At 47.2% G+C, this 17,159-nt stretch overlaps 1 protein-coding gene across 1 annotated transcript in view; it reads right to left on the bottom strand.

Moving 5' to 3' along the window:
- LOC126279569 (mediator of DNA damage checkpoint protein 1-like) overlaps nucleotides 1-17,159 on the bottom strand; it is a 417,602-nt gene that overhangs the window by 10,869 nt on the left and 389,574 nt on the right. Inside the window, exon 3 of the mRNA XM_049979688.1 lies at nucleotides 4,171-7,387. Coding sequence (XP_049835645.1) covers nucleotides 4,171-7,371 — 3,201 coding nt within the window. The 5' untranslated portion in view covers nucleotides 7,372-7,387. The remainder of the gene's footprint in view (nucleotides 1-4,170; nucleotides 7,388-17,159) is intronic.

Here is a 17,159-nt window from a genome sequence, read left to right as displayed (position 1 = left end):
ACCCCTGTCAAACTACAATTGCTCCGTGATATGTTGAGGGCGTCGGACCTAGATGTTGCCCTTTTGCAGGAAGTTCGCCTGGCGACGTTTCCTAATGTCTATGGCTATGTTTCCTACCTCACGCCGTGTGCCGACGGTGGCAGTGGGACAGCTATTCTTTTAAAGGAAGGCATTGATGTAGATGACGGCTAGGGGTCTTGCTGTGACTTTCCACGGTGTTCGAGTCATCAATGTTTACGCTCCCTCGGGCACGGCCAAGCGACGGGAGCGGTCGCGATTCTATTCAGAACAGATCGCTCCTTTGTTTGTCGGACGCTACGACCATATTGTTCTTGGCGGCGACTTCAATTGTGTGTTATCCCAAAAGGACCAACATCCCCATTTCACCACATGCCAGGAACTCAAGCTGCTTGTGCATGAACTGAAACTCACCGATACTTGGGACCGCGTGCATGGCGATCGGCCTGGGTATACGTACGTCACCAGCCATTCAGCAAGTCGTCTTGACCGTGTCTACGTGTCCCCAGGACTCGTAACTGCCACGCTTGACGCTGAGTTATGGCCTACCGCCTTTTCCGACCATATAGCCTACATTTGCACTGTTTCGCTCCAGAGGCAGGTGTGGCGCGGTCGAGGCCTGTGGAAGCTGAATGTGGCCCATCTCAAGGATCCGGAATGTAGGCAGGTCGTAGAGACGACGTGGAACAACTGTGTGAGACGCCTTCCAGCGTATCCTTCAACACTTCGGTGGTGGATCGACTGCGCCAAGCCTGCTTTACGTCGTTCTATGATGAATTACGGTCGAGATAAAATGTTATGGCACCGACATACCATGGAATACTATTTCACAATTCTCCGGGAACTCTCAAACCTTGCCCCCTCAGTTCAACGACAGGTTGAAATTCAACGTATTAAGGCGAAGATAATTTCTCTTATGCGTCACCGCCTTGAAGGCACAGTAGTACGGGCAAGATGTCACGAATGTGTACCAGGAGAGCTTCCGTCCATGCATCATGTTATCCGAGAGAAGCAGCGGTGTCGTAGAAAGTTGATCAACGCCCTCGACATGCCAGATCGTCGTCGATTGACGTCCCAGAATGACATCGTAAGAGCCTTTGTGGATCACTACAACGAGTTCTATGCAGCAGAGGACCGGAACGTGGCGGTAATGTCTGATGTCCTCCGTTCCTTGACAGATACCCTGGACGAGTCTGCTGCGGAGATTCTCACGGCGACAATTACGGCTGATGACGTCGCCGATGCTCTTCATAAGGGTGCGGCAAACAAAGCCCCAGGTCCAGATGGGTTCCCGCTGGAGTTTTACCGCACATTTCATGACATCATGGGCTCACGCTGGACTGCGATGTATGAAGAACTGATGAACCCTGACTTTCCTCTCCCATCCGAATTCGTAGAAGGCTTGCTTATCCCGGTCCCCAAGCCATCGGGAGGTCGAGGAGTGGAACATTATCGGCCGCTGACCATGTTAAATTGTGACTTCAAGATTTTTACCCGGATTCTTGGCGCTCGCATTAGGCGCGTCGTCCCTCAAGTTATCTCTCTGGATCAAACGTGCTTTGGAGGTGATAGTAACATTCAGACGGCACTCAGCGATTACCGTGACGTTATAGCCCTGACCATGACCTGTCGCAGTCGTGGTGCCTTAGTGACAGTGGACTTCGACCACGCCTTTGATAGAGTGAGTCATGACTTTCTCGAAAACGTACTCCGACGGATGGCCTTTCCCCACAGGTTTATACACCTCGTCTTGCGGCTTCTCCGAGGTGCCACGTCGCGGGTGCTGGTCAATGGCCGTGTGGCGGGCCCTATTAACGTCATGCGGTCGGTCCGTCAAGGATGTCCGCTGTCGATGCTGCTTTTCGCCATTGCCCTTGAGCCACTATTACACGGTTTGAGGAGCCGGTTGATAGGCATAACAATGAGGGGGACTTCTTTCATCTGCCGCGCCTATGCAGATGACTTGGTGTTTTTGGTTCTATCGGAGGATGAAGTGCGAGAGGCACTGGCGTGGATCAACCAGTACGGGGCTGCTGCGGGCAGCCGTGTGAACCTGACGAAATCTAGTGCTATGTCCATCGGTAGAGGCCTTCCAGCTGAGAGTGTGGCACCATTGCCATTAGTGGACAAGCTCAAATGTTTGGGGATCACCTTCACGCGTGATATACAGCGCACGATCTCATTTAACTACAAACGCCTGCTTCAAGCTATCCGCACGAACGTTCGTGGCAACCTCCTGAGAGCATTGGACATGTTACAAAGGGTGGATTTTGTTAACACTCATCTAGTCTCGCGACTACCCCATTTAGCACAGATTTTACCGATGCCAAAGGCAATGGCACACAGACTTCAGGCGGCGTTCGGCTACTTTGTTAGCGCGGGTCTTATCTTCAAAGTCCGCTACGACACGCTGACACTTCCTCCTCGAGATGGCGGCATCGGCCTTGTCAACGTCCGAGCGAGAGCAGCTGCCCTTTATGTAAGTACGATGGTTAAATCGTGGATCCGCCGCCGAAACGGATTATCGGGAAGCCTGATTGATGAAGTGGCCCCTCCCTCTCGAGTGGCACCCGTTGCAGTAGCCCATATTTCTTCCCCTCTCTCACATATCCGGACCTTTTTCATCGAATACAGTTATGTCCATGCCGACTTGCCTAGTACCAGACCCCCCATGGCACGTGATGTTTACCGAATCATGATGAGAAATCACACTCGGAATGTTGTGGAAAGGCGATATCCTACGATCGCATGGCCCGTGGTATGGCGTTCTGTACACCATATATACCTAGACACGAGCGCACGTGCGACCTGGTATTTGGTCGTTAATGGAAAATACATGACACAACTTCGTCTACATGCCATAAAAATGACAGATTCGCCGCTGTGTCCTCGCTGTCAAACGCTTGATACGGACGAACATCGACTGATGTGTGGATCTTCTGCAGAGGTGTGGCAGCTGATTCAGATGCTTGCCTTTCTTCTACGTACGGCTCCCCATGCCATTACACCGAAATCTCTTCTGTTCCCAGATGAGACATACTTCCCAAGTACGAAGACCAACGCTGTGATCTGGATAAAAGGTCTCTCGATCTCTTATTTGTTCCATGAAGGTGATAAGAGTGTTCTTGATTTTTGGACATTCCTGCAAGATCGCTTTACTTTTCTCATGCACCATCCGCGATACCGTCAGTACTATGCCAACTTTTTGGGTAGTGCCTTCTTCGATCCCCCCTGCAGCTGGGGTGTCCCAGGTATGAGAAGATGACTTCAATGAGAGTGTGTAATACCAGGACTTAGTCCCATGTACCGGAAAATGCAATATTCTTCGTGAAGACGTGCCTGGAACATGCCTGACTGCCTTGGGATTCGGTGTGCGTCTACCCACAAGTTGGCGGGACGCGGATGCTGCTTTGTCTGTTCTGCCAGGAGGGCGTTTTCTTTAATTCCTATAATTCCCTTTCTATTTTATATGTTACTGATGGTAATTCCACATAATTTTTTTTTTTTCGCCTGGAGGGCGTCCTATGTGATATGAACAAATATATGTAAAAAAAAAAAAGCCCTGCAGTCAAAAAAAAAAAAAAAAAAGTTGGTAGAGCACTTGCCCGCGAAAGGCAAAGGTAAAAAAAAAAAAAAATCCCGAGTCCGGCCATCCTGATTTATGTTTTCCGTAATTTCCCTAAATCGCTCCAGGCAAATGCCGGGATGGTTCCTTTGAAAGGACACGGCCGACTTCCTTCCCCATCCTTCCCTAATCCAATGAGACCGATGACCTCGTTGTTTGGTCTCCTCCCTCAAAACAAGCCACCCCAACCTTTAGTAGATGGCGCAATTAAATATTGACTCTTAGCATGCTTTGACGCATCCATTGGCCAAGGAATACTTACGGGCTACCGACTTGTCTGTCGAAACTATATAGTAGTGAACACTGAACTATGGCTGCCAGCCGCTTTCAGAGGGGCGATGGGCATAGGAGAAGGGCGCTGTGCGCATGCCCCTCACAAATTTCGAAGCTTTAACCGTCTAATTGTTAAGTGATATGTGGGTCAACGTTAGCAGTTCATACTGCAGCGGCGGTGCCAGCTGGCATGCTTACAAGCTGTTACAACTCGTGGCGTGGGATGATATGTGAGCATTGGTCTTGATACTTACATCTTTGAGGTCGGGATTGTCGGTCGGCTTGGTGACGAGCGGCTGCAGATGCTCCCCCTTCCCGTTGGCCGCAGGCACCGCTGTCGGGGTGCCCAGCAGCGGCTTGCTGATTTCCTTGAGCTCACGGCCCTCTTGCTGACCGCCCGCCGCCTCCGCGTCCTTCCCGTTGGCTTTGGCGGCCGCCCGCTGCCGACCTCGCCGGCTGCGCATGACGGCGTAGCCCAGGAGGAAAACGACCAGCGCCATGATGATACCCAGAACCACGTACGACCCCGCCGAGTTGAGCGGAGTCTCTTCTGGTGGCTTCTCACTGCCGGCAACGATGACGCGGGCCGTGTCATTGGACGATGTGTCGTCTGTAGGCATCACCGTTTCTACCTCTGATATCTCATCCTGATCAATGTCGACCGGTTCCGGACCAGGCGTCGGCTCCTTGTCAGCCCACTCAGGAGCACCCGGCTCCACTGGAACTTCGGATGTGAGCACTGGTGGCGGGGGAGGTGACGTCTCTGCAGGTTCTTCCAGAGGTACAGCAGGTTCTTCTGGAGGGAGAGTAGGTTCTTCCGATGGCACTGCTTCGACGACAGGTACCGGAGGGGCTGTAGCGATGCGCTCCTCTACCTCACCTTGGGGTGTTGTTGAAGAAGACACTCCTTCAACTTCAACATTGACAGGCGGTACTGTGTGTATAGGAGCCTCTGATGTCACATCTTCTTCCTTAGGCAGGTCTAAGCGTAAGATACCGCCGTGGCCTACTGGCTTCTCGGTGGTGGTCGTAGTCAGTGGAGACTCCGAGGAGGACGACATCTGTCTCCCAGATTCTAGTGGAGTAATTCGGTTAACTATCAGCCCATCTTCGTGTATTTCTGTTGGTCCTAGCGAGGTAACTTCAGCTTCGTCAGTTTCATTGGTCTTCTCTACATCCCAGTCGACTCCTCCGAAGGGGAACAGCATACCAGAGCCCTCTTCTTCGCCATCGTCCTGTGGACTAACGCTACTTCCTCTCTCTGTATCATTCACCAGAACGCCAAATTTACTGTCGGATTCAGCTACAGTACTGTCTTCAGTGGATGCAATCATGTTCTCGTCATCAGCACCGGGAGGGACTAGAGGCGAATCACCTTCGTCTGTTTCTTCTTCATCTTCATCTATCAGTAACGTTCTTTCATCCGGCTCTTCTGTCGTAGTTGGCCCGTCATGTCCATTGGTATCTATAAAACCGGTAATTGGGCCTAGTGGCAAACTGTCATCACTATCACCCTCTCCAGAACCTTCAGCTTCACCTATAACTTTTATGTCTGTCTCAGCCTCTTCATTGTCGAGGTTTGGTTCCACGTCACGAGCTGGTACGACAGTCTCTGACGTCGCATTTGTGTGTACTGTATCTACTGGCGCAGGCGTTGTTTCAGTCGATTCCTCAGGGGCTACTTTTGCGTGAACGGCCTTCACGTCATCAGTATTTTCCACTTCATTAGCTTTTTCTTCAATTTCCTCCCCGCCTTCTTCATAGTCTTTATCAGATTCTTCTTCAGGTGACAGCGGAGAAGAATCCACAGTTTCCTTTTTGTCTACAGTTTCGGGAGATGAAGAGTGAGTTTCATTAGAATGCTGAGCGGTTTCTTGCTCACCTTCCTTTCCATTATCGAGTGGTACATGGTGAGGGATACTGACTTCATCTGTAGTTGATTCGGTCTCCTCCTCATAGTCGTAGTCCTCGTCCTCGTCCACTGTTTCATCTTCATTTTTCATCACTTCATTAAAGATGTCTTCAGTATGTGTATTGGCCTCCTCCTCTTTTACGTCACTCTCGCCCTCAGGATCGGGAACAAAACCAGCCGCAACAGGCTCCGACTCTTCTTTATGTTCAGGTACCTCGCTGATGCCGTCGACATCGCCCGTCTCGTCCGGAGCGGATTCGGCATGACTTCCTTCCACCGTTTCCGCCGCTGGAGGGCCCGATTCTGGCGGTGTCTCGCTTGGAAGCTGGGCGCTAGCGTCGGCGTCCACAGCCGCCGGGACTGGTGGCGGTATCGTGGGTTCATAGATATCGTCTTCTAGGGAACGAGTGGTGTCCTCGTTCGACGCAGGGACGGGTGGCGCTGAGCTGGAGCTCAGGGCGCTCTCGACACCGAGCTGAGAGGTGCCCGATGCATCGTCTGCTCCCCCCGTTCCGGTACTACCATCAATTTCTTCGTCATAGTCATCGTCGACGAAGTCGTCTCCAGTCTCCTCATCGAGCTCTTCGTCCTCGCCGATTCCGTCGCCCTCGCCACCACCAGATCCTTCCAGGACGTCCAACGGGTCTGCTTGGCGCCGCTGCCTACTCCCCGTCGTCAAGCCTACGCGACTTTCGCAGAGGCGACGCGCTCCAGATAGAGACAACCCTCGCAGCTGCTCGGGACCAGTGCATGCAGCTCCTGCCCCCACCGCCACGTGTTCGCCCGTGCGTTGCTCGCGCAGCCGCAGCAAAGCACACGTACAATGTAGCGGGTTGCCCGACACGTCCACCCTGTGTAACGTCGCCACAAGCTTGGGAGACAAGTGGGTCAGACTGTTGCCGCTGAGGTCGAGGAGCCTCAAGGAGTGTGGAAGATCCGCCGCTAAGTTCGTTAGACGGTTGCGCGCGAGGGTGAGCCGACGTAGACGTTTCAGGCCAGTGAAGGTGTCCACTCGCACGCTAGCGATGTCGCAGTCGGACACGTCCAGGTCCCTCAGCGTGTCCGACACGAGCACTGGCAAAGAAGTCAGCGGGTTGCCACTCAGACGCAGCGTCTCCAAACTGCCGCTACGCTTCACCAGAGAAGCTATCTGGTCGGTGTTCGACAACTCGCAGAAAGACAAGTCCAGCACACGCAGCTTGTGTAGTACACGTAACGACCGCAGCCGCGACCCGACTACCTCATTATCAGTGAGGTACAGTTCTTCGAGGTGGCGAGCGTGGTGCGCGAGGCGTTCCTCCAGGAAAGATGCCAGACCCGGAGCGTCGGGAAGGACGCGGAGCGAACGCAGGTCAGAGGGCAACTCGGTGTGCTTCCCGCGAGCAGTCTCGAAGCGGGAGCAGTTGGCAGCTCGTCCGCCCTCGGGCAGGCGGTAACAGAGGCAGCCGGGACTGCACAAGCCTGACGCTGCCGGTGCTCCCTCCGACAGCGGCAGCACCAGCAGCAGGAGTAGCGTGCACGAGGAGCTCACGGCGCCCCTCATCTTGAACCTCAGCGATCTGAAACACATAACGAAAATGAGCTGCATGTCTCACGACTGCTAAGCACGCTTGAGATTCGTACACTATTAAAAAGCAGTTACTATTGAATCTATATATTCAAAAGCAATAAAGGAAACGAAAGAAATGTTCGGAGTAGGTATTAAAATCCATGGAGAAGAAATAAAAACTTTGTTGTTTGCCGATGACACTGTAATTCTGTCAGAGACAGCAAAGGATTTGGAAGAGAAGTTGAACGGAATGGACAGTGTCTTGAAAGGAGGGTATAAGATGAACATCAACAAAAGCAAAACGAGGATAATGGAATGTAGTCGAATTAAGTCGGGTGATGCTGAGGGAAGTACATTAGGGAATGAGACACTTAAAGTAGTAAAGGAGTTTTGCTATTTGGGGAGCAAAATAACTGATGATGGTCGAAGTAGATGTAAAATGGTTCAAATGGCTCTGAGCACTCTGGGACTTAACATCTGAGGTCATCAGTCCCCTACATCTACATCTACATCTACATGACTACTCTGCAATTCACATTTAAGTGCTTGGCAGAGGGTTCATCGAACCACAATCATACTATCTCTCTACTATTCCACTCCCGAACAGCGAGCGGGAAAAACGAACACCTAAACCTTTCTGTTCGAGCTCTGATTTCTCTTATTTTATTTTGATGATCATTCCTACCTATGTAGGTTGGGCTCAACAAAATATTTTCGCATTCGGAAGAGAAAGTTGGTGACTGAAATTTCGTAAAAAGCTCTCGCCGCGACGAAAAACGTCTATGCTGTAATGACTTCCATCCCAACTCGTGTATCATATCTGCCACACTCTCTCCTCTATAACGCGATAATACAAAACGAGCTGCCCTTCTTTGCACCCTCTCGATGTCCTCCGTCAATCCCACCTGGTAAGGATCCCACACCGCGCAGCAATATTCTAACAGAGGACGAACGAGTGTAGTGTAAGCTGTCTCTTTAGTGGACTTGTTGCATCTTCTAAGTGTCCTGCCAATGAAACGCAACCTTTGGCTCGCCTTCCCGACAATATTATCTATGTGGTCCTCCAACTGAAGTTGTTCGTAATTTTAACACCCAGGTACTTAGTTGAATTGACAGCCTTGAGAATTGTACTATTTATCGAGTAATCGAATTCCAACGGATTTCTTTTGGAACTCATGTGGATCATCTCACACTTTTCGTTATTTAGCGTCAACTGCCACCTGACACACCATACAGCAATCTTTTCTAAATCGCTTTGCAGCTGATACTGGTCTTCGGATGACCTTACTAGACGGTAAATTACAGCATCATCTGCGAACAACCTAAGAGAACTGCTCAGATTGTCACCCAGGTCATTTATATAGATCAGGAACAGTAGAGGTCCCAGGACGCTTCCCTGGGGAACACCTGATATCACTTCAGTTTTACTCGATGATTTGCCGTCTATTACTACGAACTGCGACCTTCCTGACAGGAAATCACGAATCCAGTCGCACAACTGAGACGATACCCCATAGCTCCGCAGCTTGATTAGAAGTCGCTTGTGAGGAACGGTGTCAAAAGCTTTCCGGAAATCTAGAAATACGGAATCAACTTGAGATCCCCTGTCGATAGCGGCCATTACTTCGTGCGAATAAAGAGCTAGCTGCGTTGCACAAGAGCGATGTTTTCTGAAGCCATGCTGATTACGTGTCAATAGATCGTTCTCTTCGAGGTGATTCATAATGTTTGAATACAGTATATGCTCCAAAACCCTACTGCAAACCGACGTCAATGATATAGGTCTGTAGTTAAATGGATTACTCCTACTACCCTTATTGAACACTGGTGCGACCTGCGCAATTTTCCAATCTGTAGGTACAGATCTATCGGTGAGCGAGCGGTTGTATATGAGTGCTAAGTAGGGAGCTATAGTATCAGCGTAATCTGAAAGGAACCTAATCGGTATACAATCTGGACCTGAAGACTTGCCCGTATCAAGCGATTTGAGTTGCTTCGCAACCCCTAAGGTATCTACTTCTAAGAAACTCATGCTAGCAGATGTTCGTGTTTCAAATTCTAGAACTTAGAACTACTTAAACCTAACTAACCTAAGGACATCACACACATCCATGACCGAGGCAGGATTCGAACCTGCGACCGTAGCGGTCGCGCGGTTCCAGACTGTAGCGCCTAGAACCGCTTGGCCACTCCGGCCGGCAGGTCGAAGTAGAGAGGATATAAAATGTAGACTGGCAATGGCAAGGAAAACGTTTCTGAAGAAGAAAAATTTGTTAACATCGAGTATAGATTTAAATGTCAGGAAGTCGTTTCTGAAAGTATTTGTATGGAGAGTAGCCATGTATGGAAGTAAAACGTGGACGATAAATAGCTTAGACAAGAAGAGAATAGAAGCTTTCGAAATGTGGTGCTACATAATGATGCTGGAGATTAGATGGGTAGATCAAGTAACTAATGAGGAGGTATTGAATAGAAATGGGAAAAAGAGGAGCTTGTGGTACAACTTCACTAGAAGAAGGGATCGGTTGGTAGGACATGTTCTGAGACATCGAGGGATCACCAATTTAGTATTGGAGGGCAGCGTAGAGGGTAAAAATCGTAGACGGAGACCAAGAGATGAATACACTAAATTCAGAAGGATGTAGGCTGCAGTAGGTACTGGGAGATGAAGAAGCTTCCACAGGATATAGTAGCATGGAGAGCTGCATCAAACCAGTCTCAGGACTGAAGACCACAACAACAACAACTATTTATTACCAGATCTACGTCATCCATCAGATGCGCAGGTGCGGCCTGACAGACTGTGTCAAATTTACAACATTAATAAAGTACAATGCGAACAATATAAGACATTACTAGTAATTTAAACAAGTCCTCATCAAAATTATCTAGACATCTATTAATCTACAGGGTGTTTATAAATGAATATCGGGGTTTTAACGCTTTATACCATGTATTACATTAAACTTACAGTTATAAATTATATGTCAAATGAAAGAGCAACTCAAAGAGTTTTACCAAGAACCTTATAAATGTTAAATAATAGCGAAGTACGCAATTGGTTGTACTTCACTGTACCCAAGGGCTGGATAGGCCGCAAGGGGCCCAATGACAGGGCTTGCTTTGCATGGCCTCCAAGTTCACCCGACCTACCGCCATATGATTTTTTCCTTCAAGGATTGTGAGTACGTGCCTCCGCCACCAGCAGACCGTCCTGAATTAAGAAACCGGACTGAATCAGCAGTTGCTACATTCACTGAAGGCACACTTATCAACGTTTGGGAAGAACACGGCTGTAGACTTGATGTGTGCCGTGTGACAAATAGTGCTCACATTGAACATTTACAAAGTTCTTGGTAAAACTTTTTAAGTTGCTCTTTCATTTGACATTTCATTTGTAACAGTAAGTTAAATATACTAAATATTATAAAGCGTTAAAACCCCGATATTCATGTATAAACACCCTGTATATTTTCCGGCCCTGGTAGCTGAATGGTCAGCGCGACGTAATGTCATACCTAACGGCCCGGGTTAGATTCCCGGGTGTCGTGTTGTCCTTATCATCTTCATTTCATTCCCATCGATACGCAAGTCGCCGAAGTGGCGTCAACTCGAAAGACTTGCGCCAGGCGAACGGTTTACCCGACGGGAGGCCCCAGCCACATGGCATTTTAATGTATATTAATAAGAAGTGTGTCAGCACTTTGCTTTTATGACGGCTTGAATTCTGCTGGAGACAATTTCAGTGAGGTGTTTAGATGCCTGTGGAGGAATGGTAGCCTATTCTTCCTCAAGAGCAGAACGCTGAGAATGTAATGGTTTTGGACACTGAGGTATGGAACTTAGTCTAAGTTCTGACTCACGCCAGCAGTGTTCCACTGGGTTCAGGTCGGGAGAATGGGAAGGCCAGTCCATTACAGGAATGTTACTGTCGAATCACACACAACCAGCTTTATGGCAGGGTGCCCTTTCATGCTGCTATAAACAATCGTCGGGTCTGTTAACAGTTCTTCTACTGTACACAATACACAACGCTGTCAAATGAGTTCGTCTCCTTCTGCATTTAGCGCTTTATTAAGCGCAATATGAATATGGGAGCTACGCCCTAACTACAAAAAACACCCCCTGCAGTAACACTGCTTCTCTGCACTTCACTGTTGATACTACAGACGATGACAGATAACGCTCTCGAGGCATTCGTCAAACTTAAACCGTTCCATCGCACTGTCACATGGTATAGCACGATGCATTACTCCAAATCACTCGTTTTCAGACACCCACTGTCCAGTGAGGTACCTCTCTACACCACCTCAAGCGCCGCTTAACAACGACAACAGAAATTTAACTCCTCGTGCTAAGTCACTGTGCTAGTTGGATTTCTGGTACGACTTTGGAACTCCGGAGTAATTCCTTGAGCTGATTTCATGCAATTTTTTACAGTCACTCGCCACAGTGTTCGGCAGACCCAGTGCATCAATATCTGAGGTTTACCTGGTCTTGGTTTAACTGTGGCCGTTCTTCTCGTTTCCACTACGCAGTCACATAATTTGGGTGGTTTTAGAACAATTGAAATGTCCCCGCCTGATTTGTTACTCACGTGGCATCCGAAGACTGACTCACATTCGAAGTCACCGAGTCGCCTGACCGACCCATTCTGCAGTTACTACTACTCCACTGACAACACAACATTCCATGCCTCCTTTTATGGTGGCAGATCGGCCTCGCCTGATACGTAGTGGTCAACTGCGTATTACGTAGGGTGTCCGGATAGTTGTAAATGTGTGCCTCATACCTCTTGCTAAATGAACTTAGGTTTTCCTTGACATGGGTGAGGCACATAATATACGATGGCTGTAAAATCATTATTCCCAACTTTCTGAATAACAGCTTGCAGAACTCCTACTTACTATCAAAATGATAATTTTACTGCAATAATTTCTTGATGTACGGGTCCACGGCCTCAAAGTACTGACCAAATGATGGAACCATTGTAACCACCTTAGTCTGTCTGTTTTATTCCATTAATTCACCATCAGCCTTACGCCATTTTCAAATCTATAATTTGTTTCGTGTTATGTGACGACAAGCACGTTCTTATAAATGCATAGACTATGTCGAATGTTACTGACCAGTTTCGGCCTTACGGAATTTTCAAATGTATGATACTAGTAATGTGTGTCACGTTTAAAAAACTTGTTTCGTGTTATGTGGGGATCAAGTTCTCACAAATACGAGTACATATGCTGAATGAAATATGTCTAACATTCGGCACGCACACACACACACACAAACGTGGTGGCCATCATTTACTGCACACAATTGCAATCTCTGGCGTAATGAATGTCGTATACGCCGCAGTACATCTGGTGTAATGTCGCCGCAGGCTGCCACAATGCGTTGTTTCATATCCTCTGGGGTTATAGGCACATCACAGTACACACGGTACATGATGGCCACCACATTGAACATCTATTCGCCTGACATGTCGGGATGCACTCTATTCCACTCCGTAATTGAAAACGGAAACCACATGTGTACGTGTACCTCACCCCTCATGGTAATGTACATGTGTGTCAGTGAAAAAGACCAATAAAAAGGTGTTAGCATGTGGACGTAATGTGCTGTTCAAGTCTCTTCTGTACCTAAGGCCCATCACCGTTCCCTTTGGATCCCTACGTAATTCGGTGCTCTCCGGTACACACGATCGAACAGCGGAGGAGTGCTACTCAAGCGTCAACTTTAGGTTACAATACCTCCGGATGTAATTAACATTTTACAATGGAACAAACGGCAATGATTACGTATTTGTTTATATGTTCAGGTGTGCTAACAAAACTAAAGGGGTTCCATTAAAAAAAAACGTAGGTTTGTGTTAAAAGCATACTTCCGTGCATTTTTTTATGGTTTGTATTAAACAATTACACTAGCCCCTCTCCTCACGTTCGGTCTGTGGAATCGGTTCGTCAGTATTTGATGTGGTTTACGAAATATATCCAGCGGTAACGTTAGGTGACTCACCCTGTATACAGTGTGACACAGAATGTTGCAGGGAATCCATTACTTGCAGGCGCTGATGTGAAGGGGTTGCGATGTGCTTACTGCACACTGAGGAAATCGTCTCTTGTGGTGGTCAAATGTGGTCGATGCGGAACCTTCATGAGAAGGCCTCCCCTCACATTCCCATGCAGTTCAAAATCCAGCTGCTGTATCGACCGAATGCCCCACAAGTCCCACAAGTCGACCAGCCGGCCAAATTGATACTCACAATGATGCCCTTTTCAAACTGCGTCTCTCAGAAGTACGCGGCATCTCTGTATCCTTGCCAGTGATCACTCCACATCTGATGCTACTGACGCCCCTTACATATCCTACCAGCCTTGGTAACAACACTAAACACGAATAGTATTAATCCACTTTGAAGGCCATGCTACCTAAAACAGAGAAATGCAGCGCTAATTACTTAGATATTCATCGATGTTGTGTACGTATACAAAGCTATGTCTTCTCGGCGCATAACTTTTTTTGTGTGAGAAAGTCGGTAGCGAGTACTGTTCACGGGCTGTCAGGAGTTCCACGAAGCCAGAGGCAGCCGCTGACGTCGCCACACTGCAAACCGAGAGCACCAATGCGCCCGCTGTGTTTGCTGTCAGCGGACTCCGCCCATTCGCTGGAAGCGCACACTACTGCGTGCCATTTTCTTTGTGACAGCCGAACTGTCTTGCGTCGTGTCGGACAACTCATACTCGTGAATTTCAACTATCTGTGTACTCGGTGATTCAGCTTATTTTGTGTGACGGAGAATACTTCTGGGTTCACTATCATAACCGCTTCACCTTCGCGAATGACTCGATATAGATGTATTCTGTTTTTCCCCATTTTTATCATTTCCCGATATATGTGTTGGACGAAGTAATACGTCGCTGGAAGTGTGCATTCTCGGAACTTTAATAGCGAAGCTCCTACTGAAGCATTATTTCTTAAACCAATATGATACGACCACGGACTAAGCAAAAGTTTGTAATCATGTGTAATCTGATGTTAAGAAGATACAAATGGCGAAATGTTATTCACATTTCTCCGTCTTCCGCTAGTTACATAAAAACACATTGTAAATAGCATTACCTGAATGACCAAGCTTACGTTTCGTTTCGTTTGTTTTGCGAATATCAAAAGGTGGTGTCAACGTGTAAATATTCCTTCCTGATAGAAGCTTGATGTTAGGCTGGAATTTGAACCTATTATAACTGTTTATTTTGTCGTTAGCGATGTATGACTGGCTTATTACAAAATCCTTCACGATCTAAAGCAGGATACTATCGATCTGTTGTCTGATTTCTTCTGTTCTTCTGAGAGCCGAATTCGTTATATTGCTAAGCATATAATATTAAGGTGTCTTTAAGAGAAATATGGAAGAGCAGTTGCATTTAATCTCAGTTTACAGAGCATACCACCATGAACACACTGCGTAACACGTCCTGTGCGACTACTGTCAAATGACGCATTGCTAGGATTAAAGTACACAAGACTTTCTTTCACCTACTCAGAAAACATGACGTGTCTCATGAAACACTAGCTGCTAGATAACCTAGCCTGAGAACGCACTCTGGACTGTGAGTCAAGGCTTATCGGTACGGAGGATAGGAACGAAAACAGTTGAAGCGAAATGGAGAAACTCTTCGTTGCGAGTGTTTTCATACGATGAACAGTCACTCAAGATGTTGTTGGTCTCCCTCTGGAATGCAAAATAGTTTATATCTGTCGTGGACTCCATCCTGATAGTAAAGCAGAGCGCCTCAACTCGCCGCTTCCGGGATTCGGGACGAAGACCTTGCCCACAATCGAATCCGCGTCAAGGATTAACGACGAGAGCTGGTAAGCCGAGTAGCCCGGACGGAGTTTTTAGGAGGTTTCCCACATACCGGGCTCGTGCCCACGTCCTGTCTCGTGTGCATGAATCACAAACATTTAGAAAACTATCTCAGATCTGAATACATGAGATTTACACTATACGACAATAGATGGGGGCGGGGGGTGGAGGGGGGTGGGGCAGGAAGAGCATCCAGCCACTAGCTGACTCTAACTACAACCCATATTAACGATGCCGACCCCGTAAAGAAGGGGGATAACAACAGGAAGGCTCCATAGCTCCTTGATAAGTAGTTTCATGTAAATTTTCATACAGAGTTTAAAGTATCTATATTACTAAAATTCTAATCCCGACCCTGATACCACTTTGTAGCATAGGTACAGCAAAACTTCGATTTTCAATATTTCACATAATTACTGACCGAATTTAAAAATTTAAAATGCTGTCATAATATGTTCATTAAGAGGTTCAACCATTTATTGAAAGTCAGACAGAATGAGAAAATGAATACAGTTAAAAACTGTGTGTTTGTCTTGCGGCAGCATAACTGACTCCGCGCAAATTATCCAAACTGTATTCATCCAGTATTTCAGAATGAGAGCACTTAGCGACTTGCAACAAAGTTCACACATAATTTCAAAACTTTACGGAACTTCTTCTCGATGACTCGCTCCACAAAATCATGAAAGAAAAAAAGTTTACGCTAACTACATTTTCGCTGTTCTGACGACAGAATATTCTCACGAAGTTCCAGTCACCAACTTTCTCCTCCGAATGCGAAAATACTTTGTTGACACCGACCTACATAGGGAGAAACGATCACCACGATAAAATAAGGGAATTCAGAGCTCGTACGGAAAGATATAGATGTTCGCTCTTTCCGCGCGCTATACGAGACTGGAATAAAGGAGAATTTTGAAAGTGGTTCCATGAACCCTCTGCCAGGCACTTAAATTTGATTTGGAGAGTATCCATGTAGATGTAGATATAGATGCAGTCAAACTTTAGCATCAGGCATGAAGATTTTATTTATTATTTCTTCACTACTAACTGCATCCGTAACACATGTTGCAGACAGTATCCACCCATACCAGTCAATCTACCTGCAAAATTATGTAATTGAACGAGACACAGCTCAGGAGATGTGACGTCATAAACATTAAGATCCATGAAAAACTAGTTTTTGCTTAAAATGGTGCCAGTAAAACTAAGAGTCGCTTTTTCTAAACCTCGTGACTGCCTCGCACGCGACGCAGAAATTTGAAATTTGGCACTTACGTGCCTACACTCTCCCTCCCTGCGACGGAAGTGCTACGGACTTGAGAGATACGCTCGAAGTTCTCTGAGGCTATTGGTACTACGTTGAGGAATAGCTCAGTAAGCAGTTCAGCTGAAGAGGGATGGACAGCTCTAAAAAGAGCAATCACAGAAGTTGGATAAGAAAACATAGGTACAAGGAAGGTGACTGCAAAGAAACCATGCGCAACAGCAGAAATACTTCAATTGATAGATGAAAGAAGGAATTGCAAAAATGTTCAGGGAAACTGAGGAACACAGAATTACAAGTAAGTTAGGAATAAAATAAACAGGAAGTGCAGGGAATCTAAGGCGAAAGGCTGGATGAAAAATTGTCGGATGGACAGAATCAGAATAAAGGAAAGTCAGAAAAACCTTTCGTGACATTAAAAGCAAGAGTGGTAACATTAAGAATACAACGGGAATTCCACTGTTAAATGCATAGGAGTGAGCACATAGGTGGAAAGAGCACATTGAAGGCCTCTACGAGGGGGAAGATCTGTCTGATGTGACAGAAAAAGAAACTGGAGTCTGTTTAGAAAAGATAGGGGATCCAGAACTAGAAACAGAATTTAAAAGGGTTTTGGAGGACTTAAAATCGAATAAGACAGAAGGAATA

The sequence above is a fragment of the Schistocerca gregaria genome, chromosome 1, assembly GCF_023897955.1.
Source record: "Schistocerca gregaria isolate iqSchGreg1 chromosome 1, iqSchGreg1.2, whole genome shotgun sequence".
NCBI classification, from domain to species: Eukaryota; Metazoa; Arthropoda; class Insecta; order Orthoptera; family Acrididae; genus Schistocerca; species Schistocerca gregaria.
This window is presented reverse-complemented; position numbering and strand designations above follow the sequence as displayed.